General features: G+C 35.4%; 1 protein-coding gene across 3 annotated transcripts in view; it reads right to left on the bottom strand.

The window, feature by feature from the left end:
* The window catches only part of Eya3 (EYA transcriptional coactivator and phosphatase 3), a 99,971-nt gene that overhangs the window by 37,597 nt on the left and 40,501 nt on the right, over nucleotides 1-21,873 (bottom strand). For 2 of the 3 annotated variants that reach the window (XM_047554031.1, XM_047554038.1), the window contains exons 5-7: nucleotides 16,917-16,983; nucleotides 13,826-13,962; nucleotides 7,055-7,192 (exon numbers count right to left, since the gene is read on the bottom strand). In XM_047554031.1, the coding sequence (XP_047409987.1) occupies nucleotides 7,055-7,192; nucleotides 13,826-13,962; nucleotides 16,917-16,983 (342 nt within the window). The remainder of the gene's footprint in view (nucleotides 1-7,054; nucleotides 7,193-13,825; nucleotides 13,963-16,916; nucleotides 16,984-21,873) is intronic. The other variant, XM_047554046.1, reaches the window with a different exon arrangement.

Below are 21,873 nucleotides of genomic sequence, written 5' to 3'. Positions count from 1 at the left end.
ACTGCTGCAACCCCAGCTTAGAGAAGAAACTGGCACAAAGGAGTAGTTAATGTTAGTTATTCAGAATCACAAAGCTAATAGCAGATAATCAAGATGACAACTTGGATCTTCCAATTCTTCATGCAGTGCTTTTTCCTCAATCACTGGCTGAGCTAGGGATTAAATTTCCTGTCTATCCAGGGTGACTTTCTTTTCTACAGTACTCTTGTCCCTTGGGTAATAAAGGACTCTTAAGAGCTTACTTTAAGATAACAACTAAATGAAATAAATTTTATAACCTAACAAATGGTATTTTCTTCCCATCAATATTCACCTTACCCCATTCTTTTTCCTAAAATGAAGTATCAGAAAAAGACAGTTTTTAGAGTAGATAATTTCATAAATAGTTTTAATCATTCTTGTGGGAAAAGATTTTTGACTAGTTTACAGATTCTATTATCAGGACGTTATCCTAGGAGGTTTGCAGTAAAACAAAGTGAACACAGGTGACTTCAGGTGGGGGAGAAAATAAAGAACTTATTTCTCTCTCCCAGGAAAGTTCATTTCTAGATCAATTTTCCTTTGGCCCCGAATCTGGCATATACTTCTGTTTTTCTCATATAGATGTTTGATTCTGTTCAACCTTCTCAATAATTTACTAATGACTGAAGGTGCAAATGCAATCTAACAAAGTGGTTATGGAATATGAACAATCTTCAACTGGGCATGGTGGCACATGCCTGTAATCTCAGCAACCCAGGAGACTGAGGCAGGAGGACTGCAAGTTCAAAGCTAGCGTCAGCAATTTAGTGAGGTTGAAGCAATTCAGTGAGATGCAGTCTCTATAAATATAACAAAGTCTGGGGATGTGGGCTCAGTGGTTAAGCAACCCTGGGTTCAATCCCTGGTCAAAAAAAAGGAAAGGAAAAGAAAGAAAAAAGAAATTTAAAATCTTCCACTTACTAAATTGGGCTGGTGGTGAAAAAGGAGACATTACAAACAACTGGTCATGTACTCTACTTATTCTTGCTAGGAATCTCAGTAACTTGATTTACTAGTTGATAAGTATCTGAACGTTAAACAAGTACCACAGTACAAATCACAAATTTCTCCCAGCAATAATGACTTAGGGTATCTTGGTCTACTAATCTAGAAAGTTCACAGGGTTCAATAACATTTTTTCTTCAACATAACCAAATCATTTCTAACGTGTCATTCATTCATTCATTCAGCAGAACAGCAAGTATATCAGGGTCAACTATATGCTACAAGATGTTCCAGTCACTAAGGAATAAAACAGTGAGCAAGACAAAGTCCCTGACCTCATGGAGTTTAAATTCTAGTGAGGGATGTTAGTCAGTAATTAAATAATACCTAAAGTCTCTGTAACTATCACCAAACCCACAGTGAACTCATCTAAAAATGCAAAACTACTGTATGTCCTATGCCATATAAAACAATGACTAAAAATCCAGAAATTAAAAAAAAATGTACTGATTATTTTGCATACATATCTATATATGTGTACCTACAGATATAGAAAAATGTGCTGGTTTCCACAAAGACAATAGGGTTAAAAAACAAAAGCAGCAACAACATATTTTGTTGAATAAAAAATTCAAGTGGTAGCTATTATTATATACCTAAAGGCTATTAGAATTCTAAATACCAGTGGCATGGCCAACTGTAAGTGGGTAGTCCCCACTCCTGTTCTGATAATTGGGTTGCAAAATCATACAAGGACAAAGCTTGTAAGAACCATGCCCCATTAAGTCAACCTAATATAGTCAACATATAACTTTGATCCAAAGACATGGTTACAGACTGGTGAGCGGCATAGCAGAATTAAGTGATACAGTCCCAAGGTTGGAAAGTTAACCCAAGCGGTAATGGCACATAAAAGTTTGTGTAAGATTTAGTTTTTACCCACCTGTCTAATTTTATAACATGTCACCATCTACCTTGCTCTGACTTTCTCTGAGTTACTCAAAAATAAGACAAGGTCTCTATCATTCCAGGAACTCTGCAAAATTGTTCTGTCTGGACTGTTCTTCCCTCCAGCCTTCCTGGCATGATGGCGTTTCTCCTCAGCATGTCTCACTTCCTCAGAGGCTCTCTCTGACCTTTCTATTAAACAAGTCCTTGGGTTGGGGTTGTGGCTCAGTGGTACAGCACTTGCCTAGCACATGTGAGGTACCAGATTTGATCCTCAGCACCACATAAAAATAAATAAATAACGGTTTTAAAAAAAAGTCCTTTCTTGCTTTTCCAATCATAGCAATATATTTTGTTTTTCTTTCAGAGTACTTTTCAATCTTATTTATTTACTTAACTGCTTGTTTTTTTGTTTTTTTTTCTCCCATGGCTAGTTCCACAAATGAATACCTATTATTTTATCAACTTTAGCACCTAGCAAGGCAACTGACATATGGTAGATGACATTCAATACAGTTGTAGAATGCACTAGGTGTGAGTGCCAAAACCACTATCTTCTGCTAGAGGCTGACAGTTGAGTGGATTACTAAAATTTACTGTCAGTATGTGACCAACATGCCTGACGGAAAACTCAACCAAATCCTTTGAGGCCTAGTAGAAACAGTGCATATTTGGTTAATTCACTCATTTATCTCTCAGATACTTATGGAGTGCAACTACTGTTTCATGTGTGTGAGCTGCATCAATGTTCAAAACAAAGAAACCTGTCCACAAGGAACTTAGTAAATCAAAGTAATAAAAATTTCCCGATCAAGGTGTCTCATGTTTGGAGTGGAAATTTACAGCAGTAGCATGGAATGATTTATGTGATAATGGATTAAATTCAAGAAGAACTCATGATTAATTTAACATAGACACACACTATTATATATAGAAATATTTTTACATATGTGTACTTACATGGATTAGTATACATACACATATTTCTTTCTCTGTTAACTTAAAGAAACTCAAAGAAATGACACCAAACCAGGTGGAGTGGCACACTTCTATAATCCCAAATATTGGAACAAACAAACAAAGATCAACAGTTTTAGGAGGAAGGCCACAGAGGTCAAATGCTTTTTCCATCACATGTCATAAATCATGGGGATAGTATGTACACTTGACATGTGATGGAAAAAGCATTTGACCTCTGGCCTTCCACCTCTGTGGCCTTCCTCCTAAAAATCTATAACCCCAATCTAATCATAAGAAAAATATCAGATGAATTCCAGTAAAGGAATATCTTAAAATATACATGACTAATACTCTTCAAAACTCTCAAGGTCATCAAAAACAAAGCAAGCCTGAGAAACTGCAAAATCTAGAGGAACCTAAATGTAATGTGGTATCCTAGATGAGATCCTGGAACACAAGAAAGACTTCAGATAAAAATTAAGGAAATCTGAATAAACTATGTACTTAACTGGTTCTTTAATTGTAACAAATACAACATATTAATGTAAGGTGTAAATAATAGGGGAAAGTATCTGCAGGGTATGTGGGAAGATATATGAAAACTCTCAGTACTACCTGTTCAATTTTCTGTAAATCTAAAACTATACTAAAAATAAACTCTATTCATAAAAACAAAACAAAACAAAAACTCCTGGTCAAAGAAATAGACTATTGTGAATAGTTTACCAACAAGAGTAGAGCACAAAGACATTTAATAAAATTAATTGAGTTAAAATTAATTCCGAAACATCTTAATTTTGGCACTTGACTGTTATTTAATTAGTTAAGCCACCTCAAATGAAGAAAATGACTAAAGACAGGTTCACACAGGCACCAGGAAAAGACTGATACAAAAAGTCAGATCTGACCACTACCCTAGGGATTAGGAGAGAAAAGAAGTCAGACCTATTTATTCAACGAATTTTTATAAGCACACAAGAGTTGTCCTTTCTCACAATGGTACAACTGAGGTATAAACTTAAGAAAAGGTTTTGATTAGAATTAATCAAGTCAGAAGAGGAATTTGTGAGATAATTTCCCTTATTTCCCCAGGGAAGATGGGTTGCTGTCAATGCCTGGGGACAGGATAAGTAAATATTGTCATTTTGACTACTTTAACAGAATTGAGGCAGGGGTGGCAAGTGACTTGAAAGCGGATTACAAGTTGGAGACCAGCCTCAGCAACTTAGTAAAAACCTTCGACAACTTAGAGAGATCCTGTCTCAAAATAAAAAATAAAAGGACTAGGGATGTATCTCGGTGGCAAAGTACCCCTAAGGTTCAATCCCTCAGTACCAAAAAAATAAAAATTAAAAATTGATACACTGTATTTGTCTTTATTCTGTTGAAAGACTAAGTAGTTACTTAGTTGGAAAGCAGCAGCCTTGGATAACTACCCTTCATTACCATGTTAAAATAAAGGTAAAGTTGGGGAGAGGTGGGAGAGAGTGATAATGAGGAACCCAGGCAATTCAAATTCACCAATAATATCCATATTTCTTTTTAGCCAATAGTTTTTCTACCAACTTTTTCTTCAGAATAAATGGCAAAAATTGACAACCTGGGGCTAGGGTTGTGGCTCAGAGGTAAAGTGCTTGCCTGGCATGTGTGAGACACTGGGTTTGATCCTCAGCACAATACAAATAAATAAATAAAGGTATTGTGTCCATTAAAAAAAAAAATTGACAACCTAATAGTTAATTTCTGCCTTATTTTCTACCCTGTGCCAAAGTACTAATGAATAATAAAATGGGTCAACAGGTTAACCAAAATCTGGGAGGAAAAATAAATTTAGATTATCTGTTAGTATAGATTTTCAAATATACCTGGAAGGGTTGATACTGATACCATGATTTCAATATTGAGTATCTAACAACTGTATTCATGATCTGGAGTCAGAATACCCAACTTATATCTTGACTTAATTATTTATTTACTCTATGACTTTGAGAAGTTACTTAGCTTTTCTGTGCCTCAGATTCTCCATCTGCAAAATGGGGTTAAAAGTACCTCCTTATTATGTTGTTATAAAGATTACATGAGTAAGCTGGGCATGGTGGCACATGCAGCAATCTCAGCTACTCAGGAGGTTGAGGCAGGGGGATAGCAAGTTCCAAGGTAGCCTGGAAATCTAGTGAGATCCTATCTCAGGAAAAAAAAAAAAAAAGGGCCAGGTGCTAGGCATATGGCTTAATTAGAGAGTGCCTGCCTAGCACGTGTGAGGCCCTAAGTTCAATCCCCAGTACTAAAAAAATTACATGCGTAACACCTATCCAATTCTTAGAACAATACTGAGAATACAATAAGCACTTACTAAATACCAGTAATTATCATTAATTGCAAAATGAAGAAAACCAGGTTAACCAATAGAAAGGAAAAATATATACTAACACATAACAAGTAAGGATAGTGGTTACTGATGTTTAAGGTTTGTTTTTCGTTTTTTTGGCGGGGTGGGGGGAGAGGTACCAGAGATTGAACCCAGGGGCACTAAATCACTGAGCCATAACCCCAGTCTTTTTTTTTAATTTTGAGACAGGGTCTCACTAAGTTACTTAGGATCTTGCTAAATTGCTGAAGCTGGCTTTGAACCTGCAATCCTCCTGCCTCAGCCTCCTGAGTCACTAGGATTACAGGTATGTGCCACCATGCCCAGACTGGAAGAAATATTTTTATGATGCTTTTAAAGCAATGGATCCTAACTTACCCCAGAAAATAACTTTTTGTTTTACAAGGAGGGAGAAGTAAATATAGGTACCAGATTCTTCAAATTCAAGATACAAGTAAAGAAGAGTGGTGGTTCTCCATGTTGGTAGAAAGTTATTAATATAAAAGAAGGGATCCTTACTCTCACAACTAAGGTGTAGCCATCAGGAATAAACCTATTTAGGAGAGACATGGCTACTAGGTTGCCCACAGTTAGACTTAAGAGGTCTATTAACCTAGAGAAGTATTTCATAAAAATGAAAAGGAAAGTAGGGTGCTGTGGTACACACCTATAGTCTCCATTATTCAGGAGGCTGAGGTAGGAGGACTGCTTGAGCCCAAGAGTTCAAGGCCAACCTGGGCAACATAGTGAGACCCTGTCTTAGGGGAGGGGGGGGAAAAAAAAAAGGAGGTAGTGATGATAGACAAAGTCATGTTCTTGAGTTTTTCCCTCTTGATTTGTCCCCAGTTTAGAAAGTAAGAAGAGAGAGAGGAGCCCAAGAAAGAAGAGAACATAAAGAGGAGACTTGATAAACGATAAATGAACATAGTGACCAAATCTGCTCCCAGGAGACCAAACAGTAGATCCCATTAAACTGACAATCAAAATATTTTGTTAAATTTACATAATTTTTTATCACTCAAATTCATATTTTAACAGTACCTCACACAAGTTTTGGCTGTTCATCACTTATTCATCTAGTACCCGTTTATAAGAAATAAAAAGTCAGGAAAAAGGCAGATGAGATGCCAGGTACATAGACACCACTTCCAGAACAGAGCAATGAATGACAAACTGCACTGGATTTGGTAGAGTAGGCAATTAATTCCAAAGAGTCTTTGAGTTTTTTTGTTTTCTTTCCTAATTGTGCTGATATAATTTATCATCTTTTAAAAGAACAACTCAGGAAAGTAAAGTTATTTGAGTTTAAGTTTAATGCTCTGCTTTACATTCTGAAACAGGAATAATAATGAACTTTTTGAGTAAGGAAATACTCTCACCAAGAAGTACTGAATGGGGATAGGTGCAACAAAGCCATAGCAGAAAAGCAGCACACACCTCACATAGCATAATTGGACAATTCACACACAAGAGGTCGGCATATTCAGGCTCATGGAGTCTTCTATTCACTTATAGGATAAAATGCCACTGAGAACAGACTAGAACGCAATCAGAGAGGTTTTCTGGACACCAACATAAAAAAGGGAAGGCTTCAATCTACTAAGCAGCTCACATTCAAAGGCTACACTACTTACAAACCATACTCTTCAGCTCTGATTTGCCTAACACAAAAAGCATGCACATATCACTCTTTTCTACTTTAGAAGAGAGAGCTCCTGTATTATCCAATTTATTTGGATATACAGGTAGATTTAAAATTTCAAAAAACAATAATAATAATTAAATAACACACACACAACCATGCCTATTTACCTTGAATGGGATAAGAATAATGTGCTGGGCTTGGCTGGCTTGTGGTTAACCCTGTAGTGCAGGTAAGAACACTGTGTTGACTTGGAGATGGAGTCTGAATTAAACCACTTTCAGGTTTCATACCTGGCCACAATGCACCTGAATCAGATAAATTGGACCAATTACAAACAACACACTGGGACTGAGGAGCATGGTTATGCTTTCAATTATTAGCCAGTAGGTTTAAAATCTAAATCTTAAAACAAAAATAAAATTTGCTTGTAAGAGAAAATGAAAGATTCTCCCACTTGTAATACACCACAAGCAAATACACTTTCAAAGAATTAGGAGATGGGGTCATAGAAACAAAAATCCTGCTAAAACCCCCAAGATGGTGTTTGTGTGTGTGTGTGTGGGGGGGGTGTATACACATACACACATACATTCATTTCAATGATTAGGGGTAACTGACCAGGGTTCAGAAAGAGTTACTGACATCAAACTGGAGTGTCTGTCATAAAGAGTGTCTAATGTTCATTTATCTAAATCATCAAGGTAGGAGACAATATGGACAACTTCCACATAAGTCTAAAATCTACTTACCCATTAAATAAGCACTGAATTTTTCTAAAATGTATTAAATACTTGTTTCTTAAGCTGATTATTTGTAACCTTTTTTCTTTGATTATGCAAGACATACCTGTTTGATTTTTATAAATTAAAAATATTACAGAAATATGTAACTGGAAAAAAAGTAAAATATAATTAGGTTGTTTAGCTACTGTTAATAGTTTGCAGAAGAGTCACCCAGATTTCTACACATTTACTAATCTTTCTTATTTTTCATAAAAACAGATCATTTTATACATATCATGCATAATTTACATTTTCATAAAATATCTGAGAGACATCTCTCCATGTCATAACATATAATCTGTTATGTCATTATTCATAACTGTTCACTTTTTTTTTTTTTGTACCAGGCATTGAACCCAGGGGCACTTAACCACTGAGCCACATCCTCAGCTCTTTTTTTTTTTTTTTTTTTTAATTTTATTTTGAGACAGGGTCTCACTAAGTTGCTGAGGCTGGCTTTGAACTTGCAATCCTCCTGCCTCAGTCTCCCAAGTCGCTGAAATTACAGGCATGCGCCTCTGTGCTTGGCTTACTTTTATTTTTATTATAATGCTTCTGAGTGACTATCTTCCCAAAATATATTTATTGCTTTCCTGTCTTCTTAACAGGAAGGAAACAGTGAATAGATGTTTCTCAGAATTATTATTTACAAACATCAATATTATGCTGTGATATATAAATATTAGAGTAGATGCTATTATAATACAAAGATATTTACTTAGTACTAAATAAAACTTGCTAATAGTTCTATGATTTTTAGGTTCTGAAATCATTCTTTTTTTCCCTGATGTGTCACTTCTTTACAATCTCCCATCTTTGTTTGGCTACACCTCCCTTTTAATTTGTAGTAACTAGGAAACCATAAACAAAGATTTTGTACATGACAGCCTAAGGGTATCTTCTGTGAGTGAAATACTCATGAGTGCATAGATACGGTGACAATTCTGGCTATAAAAAGGCTATTTTGTTAAAAAAACAAAAATAAAAACAAAAACAATTGACTAGTTTTTCCACTATGTTCCGAATAGTTTATGGTAGATGGATCACTATAGCTGAAGCTGATAATTAGGCATTTTCCATGTACAAAATCAGTACTAACATCAAAAATGGCTTCATAATCAACATTAGTTCATTTCATTTACTCCTAATCTGATAAGAAATCGATATCCAACTAATAAAAGCAATAAAAATACTTAAATAATAAGGACATCTGATTCACCAGGATGCTAAAATACCTCAGTGCAATTTGGATTTGTCAAATCTGTTGGTAAGTAAATCTAATAGTAAAGGGAAATGTGAAAATTTTAGGTTGACCTTGGAATACGGTAACTGCTTTGTCTCAAACTCTTAATGCACAAAAATGGAAAATGTCATATTCTTTTCTTATCTATGAACTTCATGAAATAATTTATTTGAGGAGATGGAATAATAGTAACATCTCTAGCATGAATTAGAATTGCCTCTTCTGCTTATTTCATGATCATTTAACTACACCTTGTCTAGGTCACCCAGTCCTAAGGTAATTCTTGCTATGTTTGATTATCAACAATAAAAATGTTCGAAGATTTTATTTATTTATTTATAGATGGTACTGGGGATTGAACCCACAGGTGCTTTAACACTAAGCTACATCCCCAGTCCCTTCTGTTTTTTATTTTGAGACAGGGTCTCACTAAGTTGTTGAAGCTAGCCTCAAACTCGCCATCCTCCTCTGCCTGAGCCTCTTAAGTTACTGAGATTACAGGCGTGTGCCACTACGCCTAGTGAAGATATTACTTTTAAAACACATATGATGTGAAATGTGAATATCAGTGCCAAAATTCTTGGTAGTTATGTATCATTTTTTTGGGAAGCAGATTACAATTTAAATGTCACAACTGTCATATATATTGTAATCAATGTAGTATCTTTTTCTAAGTAGGTTATGACCCTGAGGTATTAGATTTGTGAACATATTATTATACTATACTAAAGCAATATCTCATTAAACAGTGTATCAAGTGAGAATGTTTTTATTATTCAGTGTATTTGTGAGTTAAATTTTATTTCTATATTCAAACTGTAAGATATTTATATGCTGGTCCCTCTTATAAGGGCACATACATTATTGTCCAGAAACACAAAGAGATATTTAATATAAAATTATTTTATGATGAGTAGATAAATAGAAGACAATACAAATACTGCCTCCAGTATCACTGTAGCCCTGTTCTTCAGGCATGTAAATATCTTCCACTAAAGGCACCTTGCCCAGAATTTCCAGTTAATAGGTAGCATGACCAAATAAATGGTGTGAGTATTTAGAACTACTGCCCACAACAAGTGAGAAAACCAAACTCTGGTTTCTTGACTCTTGGTACATTGTGCCAAACCTACAACTAGAAAGCTTTTCAAGCTCTTTCAGGCACCAAGAGCTTGCTGTTGAGGGATACAGGAAAAGAAAGTCTGTACCTGAGTGTTAGTCTTCAGATGCCCCAGGGCGAGGTCTTATCAAAAATGCTACCACTCTAATCTGATCACTCTAATCTGATAGTATATATCAGAGTAGTGGTTCTTTAGAATTAGTTTGGAAATTAGTTTAGTTAGGAAATGAAGGGCACGCATACTAGAAAAAAATATATGAAAGAACATATTGCTTTGCTGATTTAATAACTCATTTGGATGACCTATTTCATATACTAATAGTTTAATCTGAGCATTATTCCTGATTATACAAGAAGTAAAGGTGTACTGTAGCAAATTAGGGAAATGCAGAAAGTATAAAGAAAAAAATCACAGTCTCACCTCACACACAAAAAATACAGGCAGTTCTCACTTTGCAAGGGCCTACGTTAGCTGACACCTGTGCATACTGGAACCATCTTTGCTTTCCATTTCTGTGGTAACTGAGATCAAATCTGTAGTGCCCACACTATTAAAATTCACATTTATTTCTTCCAAATTATTCTCCATGCACATATTTGTAAAAATATTAAATAGATATTATACTGTTTTCAGTTTTACATACTTTTAAAAAATTTAATAATACTGTTCTCTCAAGATTCCAAAAAGTTTTTTTTAGAATATCATTCATTTATAATGGCTACAGAGTTTTACACTGTATGGATAAACTGCAATTTGACACATACCCTTCTATTACATATGTAGGTTGCTTCCAATTTTTTTGCTATTATAAGTAAGGTTGTAATGACTATCTTAGTAAATTTTTTTATCGCTAGTTAGTTCCATAGGATAAATTCCCAGCAGTGAAATCAGTGAGTGAAATGAAATGAACCATCCTTAAACACATCCCCAAGTCTTCAACTCACATTAAAATTCTTTTAAAGTAAATCATAAGAGCAGCAACTAAGAACATATTGTATATAACCCCTAGAAATAAATCAGCATCCTTTTCCTCACATAAAATTCTTCAGATCACTAGAAGTTAAGACTTGTAATCCCTTTTCCAATTCTACCATCCCACCCAACTTCTATATAGTTCAGGAAGGAAAATGATTAGCATTCCTCTTCCTTTAAAGATTGTTCTTAACAAACCTTCCTAAAATTTCTTCTAGTCTTTTCTCCTTTCTTTGAGAGGAAAAACTAATTTCAGACATGATTCTGAGACTATCTTTTGATACAGTTGTGAATTTGTAAGTCCCTCTGGAATTAAACAGATGTAGGTTCAATTTTAATACTGGGTGTTTACCAATTATATGACTTTGGGTTAGTGATTTAACCAAGTCTTAGTTTTCCCACCTATAAAAAGTGAAAATGCTACTACTTACCTCTTAGGACTGTTCTGAGACAATAATATATAGTGTGAAATACTTATTCTTAGCATATTGCTTGGCATAGTAAGCACTCAAAAAATAGGTTATTATAATGGGATTTTTTTCAAGACCTATTTACACCTGGAATAAAATAACAGACTAGCTAATCTGAACACAGGCAGTATCAAAATCTTACTTTCAAAAGAAATAATGTTTTCTTAATTTTAAGTGAACAAACTGCCAAAAGGCATATGTTAAAACCTAAGAAAATGTCTTTTAATAATACAGTAACTTTCAAAAGCATTACAAACATCTCTTATATGTCTCTGGAGAAAATCTGAGAATATGCTACATCTATCAATCACATTACCTCAACCTAAATTGCTCCCCAGTAAGTGTCATACATTACTTAAAGTCAAGTTAATGATTATCTGTCTCTCTCAATTACTGAGAGATGAATTTATTTAACACAAGTCTTTCTATTTCCAAATACTAAACAAAATCAGATCAAGGGTGCCTTAATTACCAAATTTTCTTTACAACATAAATAATGTTTCCTCCAAGTTTTTAACAGAGATCTATTCACAGAATATTCTTTTTAATAAAAGGAAAATAAATGATCATAAAAGATATCATAATACCTAGGATCTATATGCATATGGTATTATGTTAGGCATTCCATAAACTGAATTCAGAGATAATGGGAATCTTATTTCATATATAACAGCAGGAATGATCAACTGTTCAAAATGTTATAAATGGTTTGGGCTTGCTAATAATAAATTCAAATCAAAATACAGGGTAAAAAATGTGAAAATAATTACTTTATAATCATTAACTGTTCAAAAATTAGTTTTAATATACACAAAAAGAAATAATCACCAAAATATTCTCACAGGATTCTCTTTAAATATATCACTAAGAAGCCAGGTGCAGAGGCACACTTCTGTAAACCCAGTGAATTGGGAGGCTGAGGCAGGAGGATTGCAAGTTTGAAAACAACCTCAGGAACTTAATGAGGCCCTAAATAACTTAGCGAGAACCTGTTTCAAAATAAAAAATTTTTAAAAGGATTGGGGATGTGGCTCATTTGTTAAGCACCCCTGGGTTCAATCACTGGTCCAAAAAAAAAAAAAAAAATCACAAAGATAAGATGTTAGTATACTGGTTGGTAGTGAAGGGCACTGAGACATAAAAGTACAAATGGGGAAAAGAGAATTTGTTTTCTTTCTCTCATACAGTTATGAACTATTACATATTAAAAATTATCCTCAATTTTTATTTCTAGCATTTACTAGGAGCCAAAGATTGCCAACAAGCCTAAAAGTACGAAAGCTATCATTAGCCAGACGCAGTGTCACATGCCTGTAAACCCAGTGGCTCTGGAGGCTGAGGTGCCAAGCAACTCAGGAAGACCCTGTCTCTAAATAAAATACAAAACGGGGCTGGGGATGTGACTCAATGGTTGAGTGCCCCCTGAGTTCAATCCCTGGGTACCAAAAAAAAAAAAAAAAAAAGAAAAAAGAAAGAGCAGGCAACACTAACACATCCAGAATTTATGTGGTCATTTCTTTGGAAAATTTTTCTAATTCCCAGCTTGTTTAAATAAAGTCCACAAAGATATAATTTGATTAACATATTATATATTTAAAATATTTCTCTCAATTTTCTAACACCAGTGCTAGAAAAACAAAGAAGGGGCAATAAAGTGTACTGTGTAAGGCTATCAATTTACACATATATAGAAAATCGGCATAGATATTAGGTGCCCAAAGAACCTCAAATTAACTTCTGGTAAATCACTCTGATCTGCAGTTCAGGTCCAAGATACCTAAAACCAATGAAAATAATTTCCTACGTACATGAAAAGGTTATACAAAATTGGGGATTTCCCCCATTTTAAGATGATTTCTGGTTTAGCAGAACATTTGACCAGTTTGGGGCTGAGGTGGGCAGAGGCAGGAAAGAGAGAAATTGGCCAAAACCAAAACCCAAAACCCACAAACCATAGAGTAAGTTATGAGGCAGATGTTATCTGGATATTAAGACTACCCGGTTTTAGCAGAAAATTGGCCATCTCAAAATATGCTTACCTAACTATGCTATAGATAAAGTAAGTTAAATCAATAGTAATTCCTCAAAGAGTTTTTCAAAAACTTGAAGATTTTAAGCTTCAGACTCAAAACTTTGGAAGTAGCTAAATTTTGGTGGGTTAATAAATGAGTACTGAAAAACAAAGATTTTATATCATATGCATTAAACATGTTATATACTCAACTTCTGAGTAAGTACTCTGTAAAAGATGACACATCTTCCAGTTTCCTGATTAGCCATGCTTGCTTTTGTAAGTTTCTGGGGTATAAAATCAACATTCTTAGAAACTGCTTACAACAGAATGCCTTACCAAAAGGAGGTAGTCCATAAGTTTGTGTTGCCTGAGGGTAGACAGCATAGGGTTGAGACTGCTGTAGTGTCTGGTACTGAGTCTGCCCAGGGTAAGCAGTTTCCGAAACAGGAACTGACAGGATATGTGCATAAGGTCTGGAAAAATTCAAGAAAACAAAAACTTTTATGTTTGATTTATTGTAGTAATAAAAAATACGTAAAATAGCTAATAATACTAAAATCAAAGAATCAGGAATAAGGTAGCTTATCTTCCACATAAAATGGCTCTCATGGTCAGAAAGCTGAATGTTTTTTTTTTCTTTTTCAGGTTCTACTACATCCACCTAAGGAAAAACATTATGGACAACTTAATACTTTCAAATATCCTTCCAAGAGCCAATTATCACCTTACAACATCCATGATGTACTACATACAAGGCCCTATGTGAGGCACAAGGATTAAAAATGTTTATGCTCTTATTTATGTCTACATACATAATAAAATCCTGAAATAACAGAAACCTGGGTAGAAAAGGATTGGCAATTGGATCTCATTCTCCACCTAGCTCCTTAGGCCAAACTAATGTTCTGAGAGGGAAAGTGGGCTTGGAAAAGAGGATGTGGCTGATTAAGGCAAGCAACCATATCAGAAAATAGAGGGTAGGGATGAGCTCCAAAATTCTCCTATCAATCTTACAAAACAAGAGCCATGTTAACTAATAAAATCTGGGATGTTCCAGACAGGACTTTATCTCCCCACTGATATTTAAGTAAGAACAAAATCATCACCAGTTGATGGCAACCACATCAAGAATTGTTAAGGATATGAATTCAGCAGTGAAGTCCCTGGGACTTCATACAATGGATAGCTGACCTGATCATTTCATCCATTCTATTAATGTTTAAGTATCAGTTACTCTATCTGGCAAATTATGAAGTACTTAAAATGCAAGGAAAAAATGCTATTTGTATTATTTATGTTATAAAAAAAAAAAGGGCAGAGAGTATACACATTTTAGCAGAGGAAAAGTTTTTTTCAACTTTGGAGGAAGAAGACAATAAGGCTACAAAGAAATGATATGTGAGCTGAGCAGATAGTGCATACACAAATAGGAGAGAAAGGGTACTGTTCTAAAAGAAATTTTTCTAAGGGTGTTTCTAAAAGAAAAAAAATAAAGGGGGGCGGGTGTTCTAGAAAGCAAAAAGTCCTGGAACGGGTACAGAGGAAGGAAAGCAAGGGTTTCAGTCTCCAAGGAAGAAAAATTTTATTATTAAGGGAAATATATTGAGAAGGGAAGTAACGAGCAAAAGAAAGATAAAGCAAAGCCCCTGAATGCCAGGTGAAAAGAGTTCAGATACATCTGAAACAACTGGGAGGCACTGAATTGCTCAGCAAAGAATGATAAGGTCACAGCTATTCTCTAATAAAGGTTAGTTGACATTGCTTTTTAAAATTGAATTAGAAGGGGGTGAAGCTGCAATGGAGGTCTAGTTAAAAAAAGATCACAATGCAATGGTTTTGATACATAGTAAGGTCTGAATTAAGACAAAAGGTACAGTTAAAATGTCTTGAATGGAGCAGGTATGTAAATACTTTATGAATGAATTGGGCATATGCAACATATTTATGACTCAGTGAACTCCAAGAGACTGTATACATAGCCAGATCTGAGCTCAGGAAACAGTTCTGGTAACAGTTGCTATTCAAGTCATATAGGAAAAATCTGAAATATTAGTGACCTTGGATGGATTCATTTTCAGATATGAGAAAGATCATGGTATCCTTTTTCATCTGTCTGCAGAGCTCAAAAATCAAATGTGTTTTCACATTTATTATCTAATTTCTTCATAATGATCCCACAGAATAGATTTAATTATTTCACAGAAGAAAACCACATGAAAATGACCGGGCAAGGTCATTAGTGTTAATATCAGATTAGAATCAAAAAACTCATTGAGTTGACTTTTTAGTTTACTTTTTAACTAATACAAAATTCAATAGGTAAAAATGGGCACAACTAGAAAAAAATGCCAATTTCTTTTTAAAACAGCTTCATCAGGCATCTCTTACCTATTACCAATTTCTTTATGTGTCCTACATTTGTAATGCATAAGAATATATCCTGGCTTAATAATGCATGTACAGGTCCACTCTTCATTAACGCACAATTGGTGACTTGGTATATACACTGTTCTGCACCTACCCATTTTGAGATGCCTAACCTGGTTGGTTTTAAATGCTGACCTTACCTTTGAAGGCCCTAAACCTTACCTCTTAGTTACTTCGACCCACCAAAACTGTCCAACTTTAAGCTCAATTGTACTCTGAGGACATTCCTCAAACAAAAAAATGAACACAATTTAGGCTGAGAAGTCCTAATTTGGGGTCATCTTGAGGTGTTTATCTGATATGTAGGTCAAGGTAGAGGAAAGAGAATGATCAGAGGTCAATCAGTAATATGCTTTGATCACTAACACTATTTTCCACTTTCAGTGCCTACTCATTTACAGTGAGATCCTGTGTAATAGTAATCTATTCCAGGCAACTATCTACTTTTTAAAAGGATGTTACAGCCAGGCGTGATGGTGCATGACTGTAATCCCAGTGGCTTGGGAGGCTGAGGCAGGAGGATTGCAAGTTCGAAGTCAGCCTCAGCAACTTACTAAGGCCCTAAGCAACTCAGTGAGACCCTGTCTCTCATTAAAATATAAAAAAGGGTGGGGATGTGGCTCAGTGGTTAAGTGCCTCTGGGTTCAATCCCTGGTTAAAAAAAATTACATAGCCAGGTACAGTGGTAATGTGCTACTCAGGGTTCAGGCAGGAGGATCACAACTCCAAGGCCAGCCTGGGCAACTTATAGGGACCCCATCTTAAAAAGTAAAAAGGGCCAGGGATGTAGCTCAGTAGAGAGTGCCCCTAAGCGCTCAATGCCCAATACCACCAAAAAAAAAAAAAAGGATTCTACACAGATTATATTTAGAGAAAATAAAAATTGGAATAAAGACAGAAAGAGCAAGAGAAGTGAAAATAAGTTAAATATCAAATTAAGTTTTGCAATGAACCTATAGAAAAGTTATACATATATTTCAGAAATAATTATTTAACTTACTTTGCAGAATACATTTGTGAGGTATAATCATTGGATGAGCGAGGGATGTAATCGGTGCATGTCATAACTGAAAAAAAGATAATATCATCAGGTAAAAAAGTTAGAACATTTCAAAAATGAAATGGAAAAATTGCACATTTCACTGCAATTTCACTGTATAGTCTTTCAAACTAAATTAACAGAATACAGTTTGGATACCAGACAGTTTGAAAGACTGTAGCGGAAAATGCCCTTTTGTATTTATAGACCTGTTTGTAGACTTTCAGAGACAATAAAAGAATTGAGAATGTGGGGGGTCAGGGATATGGAAAAGAGTCAAAGGCTGGTACCAATTATCTATACCTTCACCCATCAATGATCTAAACCATAGATAAAGTAATTCCCTAAGCTCTGAGCTGTGCTCACTGGAAAACTTAAAAAACAAAATTGTTTTTTTATGTTGTATAACAATATACAACATAACAATATACTTCTTCAGCTTATTCATTCTCTGGTTGCTTATTCTATCCTTAGTGAAAGATCATCAGAATTATCTGCAAATATTTTGGCAAGTACCCAATCTTTTTAGAAAACTGTTGTTACTTCTGTGTATAATCAATGGCAGAATAGATGCAAGTACAGTACTGCTTTTTCTGATGAGTAGTAAAGGCTTTGTTTACATTTGGCAAAGAAGAAACTGATGTCATGCTGTGATAAACTGTCAAGTAAAGTGACTTTACCAGGTGATGTCCTCTTGACCCCCATGACTTTACATGGAAATAGCTGCTGTAAAGCTGTGATCTCATGATTACATCTGAGATAAATGTAAATAATTCACTCGAGTTTGATAGGTAGATAAATGCCATTCTTTAGGCACTATTTCAGTTCATATTGTAGACAGTTAACATCACAAAATGCTTTCATCATACTCCTGAACTATTCAAGAACTTCCTTTAACATCTATAAAAACAAGTTTACTCTATTATGAACAGGGACAGAAGGTGAACCAACTAACTTTGTGTCTAGCTAGGTTCAAGGAAAGAGTATCTGACCCTGGTCAAGAGCAGTCTTGGCCAAGAGTAAGGCAATCAAGGACTAGGGCTATAGCTCAGTGGTAGAACACTTGTCTACTATGTGTGAAGCACTGAGTTCAATCCTGAGTATCACATAAAAATAAATAAAATAAAGATATTACATTGATCCACAATTAAAAATATTTTTAAAAAAGAGTAAGGCAATCAATACCTGTGAGCTTATTACAGAAGATACCATCCAATGCCATTGTTTGAGGTCTTTAAAAATAATTATTGGACACTTGAAGGTCATATTCATCTATAACCATGTCAAAAATGAAGGGGAGATTTTTAATATCCATCATATATAATGAAAGGTAAGATCATTTTTTTTTTTTTTTTTTTTTTGCGGTGCTGGGGATTAAACCCAGGGCCTTGTGATTGTGAGGCAGGCACTTTACTAACTGAGCCATATCCCCAGCCCAGATCATTTGAATTCTACATGATTCCCACTCTGATGATGGGTACCTGACAAAACTCAAACCTTTATCCTCCTCAAATTTAATTTAATTCTAGAGGATATCAACAAAATATTATGGGAAACTTAGGCCAATTTTAACACTCCTAAAGAATGAACAAAGCTTGATCTTGGCAATACTTGGGAATCATGAAAGGATTATAATGAGTCAAGGCATAATCTATCATTATAAATAGGAGGATAAGGGAAGTAATATGTTGGCTTAGACTAGAATAGCAATAGTGAGGATGAGGCCAAGGCTTTGAAATACACTCTGAAGGGCACAACAATGATGTTCTGGTGGGTTTGGATGTAGGACATAAGGAAAACATGGAAATGCAGGATGGTTTCTAGGTTTTAGTTTGAGAGTGGTGAGACAGTGATCTCTCTTCCTATGATGAACTAGTCTGGGAGATGAACAGATTTGATGGGAGCTTGAGGAATCTAAAGCTCTTTCTTAGGCATTTTAAGTATGAATTTCCTTTCAGCCTTCTAAGTAAAGATCTCAAAAAGGTAGCTGTATATTCAAATGAAATCAGAGGAGATGTCAGACTGGAAATAAATTTGAGATTCATTAATAAATATGTTAGATGTTAAAAGTAATGTAATGAATGGGAGGATTCTGAAAGAGAAATGATTGCAGCTTTAGAACTAAGCCCTGAGGCCCATCAGCACAGGAAGAAAGGGCCATCAAAGGAGAAAGGTAGGAGAAAACATGGTGGGAGGCAAAACATAAGAGAGAAATTTCTATCACAATTGGCAATAAGAAAGTAACAGATGACCCTGACAGGAGCAGTGGGAACATGAAGCTAAATTTTAGTAGGCTAAAGAGTGAATGAGAGATGAGGAAGTAAGGGCAACTCTTCTCAGAGGTTCTGATATGCCACAAAACAGAGAGAAAGTCTACAAATAACATGTGGAGCCTAAGGGGGCACTTGTTGATGTGTGAAGATGGTAGATACCAGAGCATATCTCTACTCTCAGGAAGGATAAAGAAGAAAAGAATGTGATGATGCAGGAGCAATGGGAGGATAACAACAGTACTGAAGTCCTTCTGAAAAGTGAGAGGATAGACTATGACAGGAGTGAGAATACTTCTTCCATTCCAACAAGAAGGAAGTAAGAAAATAGGGGAGATCTGAAGACGTGGTGGTGTTAAGAAGACAAGGGAGTTTCCTGTTCAATAGCTTTTACTGAAGAAGGCACACACCAGTCAAGAGTAAGGAAAAGTGTGGGGAACTGGAGAATATCATGCTAAGTGAAATAAGCCAATCCCCCAAAACCAAAGGCCAAATGTTTTCTCTGATAAGCAGATGCCGATCCACAGTGGGGATGGGGGGGGGGGGGTAGGGAAGAATGAAGGAACTTTGGGTTATGCAGAGGGGAGTCAGGAGAGGGGTGGGAGAGTGGGGATGGGAAGGACGGTAGATTGAGACAGACACTATTACCCTATATACATGTATTTACACCACTAGTGTGACTCAGCACCATGTACAGCCAGAGGAATGAGAAGTTACGCTCCATTAGGACAATGTGTCAAACTACATTCTACTATCATGTATAACCAATTAGAACAAATTTTAAAAAATGAAAAAAAAAGAGCAAGGAAAAGTGAGTATTGGTTCTTTGAGAGGGGAAGTAGTGTAAAATATTAAAAAGCAGAATTTATCAAGGAAATGTAGGATTTCAAAGCACACTGGGTGCCCACCTGAGGTCCTGTGCTATGACTAGTATAACTAGTCACTTAGGTACATAATTCTATCCAATAATGTTATTTGTGTACATTTATGGGGAAGGTGGAGAGTTGGGTTAAATTAGGACTGGAGTATAACAAAGAGAATATAAAGGTAGGAAAAGGGTTTATTATTAAAAGTTATTGAAAGTATTTGTAAGGGAATCATTAAAATAAATGAACAGAGAATCTATGCTCAGTAAATAGGAAAATTAAAATGAGAGAGATGATGGGTAACGGCTAAGTCATCAACATGAATATTAAAATCAGAGCACAACAAAGGTTAGGATGGAGAAAAAACAGAGAGGATCTAGTTTTGTTTTTTAACCAGGGACTGAACCCAGGGGTGCACTGAGCCACAGCCCCACCCTTTTTAATATTTTATTTAGAGACAGTGTCTCACTGAGCTGCTTAGGGTCTTGCTTTGCTAAGGTTGGCTTTGAACTTGAGATCCTTCTGCCTCAGCCTACAGGGCCACTGGGATTACAGGAGTGCACCACCACGCCCAGCCAGAGGATCTAGTCTTTAAAGAATAAAATGGCTGGAAGTTCTAAGGTAAAGGAAATGGGAAGGAAGGTATAGATAAAGACTTCAAAGGACCAAGAGTTTTGAAGGAAAAATGCAGAGAAATTATTTGGAAGGAGCAAAAAGACTCAATTTACTTTCTGGCTCTGGTATGAGATTTTAGAGACTAGGTCTTTTTCTAGGAATCAGGACACTCAAGAAATCAGAGGAAACATTACATTGATTAGAACAATTTCTCATATATATATATATATATATATCAGACTCACCTAGTAACTTCTTGAAAATGAAGATTTCCCATCCATATTAGACCTACTGAATAATAATCCCTGAAAGTGAGCCTAGAATTCTATATTATGAACAAGGATTTCAGATAATTCTTATGTCTTACGCTAACAGTTTAAGAACCATTGAAATAAAATCACCTCTGAGGAAATAACATATATAACTCACAATAAGAAAAAAAAAAAATTAGGGCTGGGGAGATAGCTCGGCTGGTAGAGTGCTTGCCTTGCAAGCACAAGGCCATGAGTTTGATCCCTAGTACCGCAAAAAAAAAAAAAAAAAAAAAAAAAAATTAAAGTTATGCTTTTAAAAAAAACAAAGTATATAAGATTAACTGTCTTAAGAAATATTTCCAAAATAAGTGCCTTTTTAAAAACTGTCTTACACAAATTTATTCTTTTTAAAGTATGTGATAAAATATGGAAGAGCATAGCTATTTAACTTTAGGAAGGACTACTCATCCTGGGGAGAAAAATTTAGCAGAGTAAGCAAGTTTGCTAGACAAAGCTATGTCTCTATAAGAAAAAAAACAGAACACTAGCCGGGTAAAGTGGCACACGCCTGTAATCCCAACAGCTTGGGAAGCTGAGGTAGGAGGATTGTGAGTTCAAAGCCAGCCTCAGCAATTTAGTGAGGCCCTAAGCAACTCAGTGAGACCCTGTCTCTAAATAAAATATAAAAAAGGGCTGGAGATGTGGCCCTGGGTTTGATAAAAAGAAAAAACAAAACACTATATAATTTTCTTTTGTCGAATACATAAATATAACCATTCTACAGAAGAGTGAAAGTTGGTACATGGACGGTTTATCTCATTAGGCCGGATCTTCCTCAGGGCCCAGGGGACTTTTTTTCTTGACTAAGACTGGTACGTAGGATCACTTGGTTTTATTATAAAGGCAGAAAATA

The sequence above is a fragment of the Sciurus carolinensis genome, chromosome 1, assembly GCF_902686445.1.
Source record: "Sciurus carolinensis chromosome 1, mSciCar1.2, whole genome shotgun sequence".
Lineage (NCBI taxonomy): Eukaryota > Metazoa > Chordata > Mammalia > Rodentia > Sciuridae > Sciurus > Sciurus carolinensis.
Note: the sequence above shows the minus strand (reverse complement) of the source record. Positions and strands in the feature narration are given on the sequence as shown.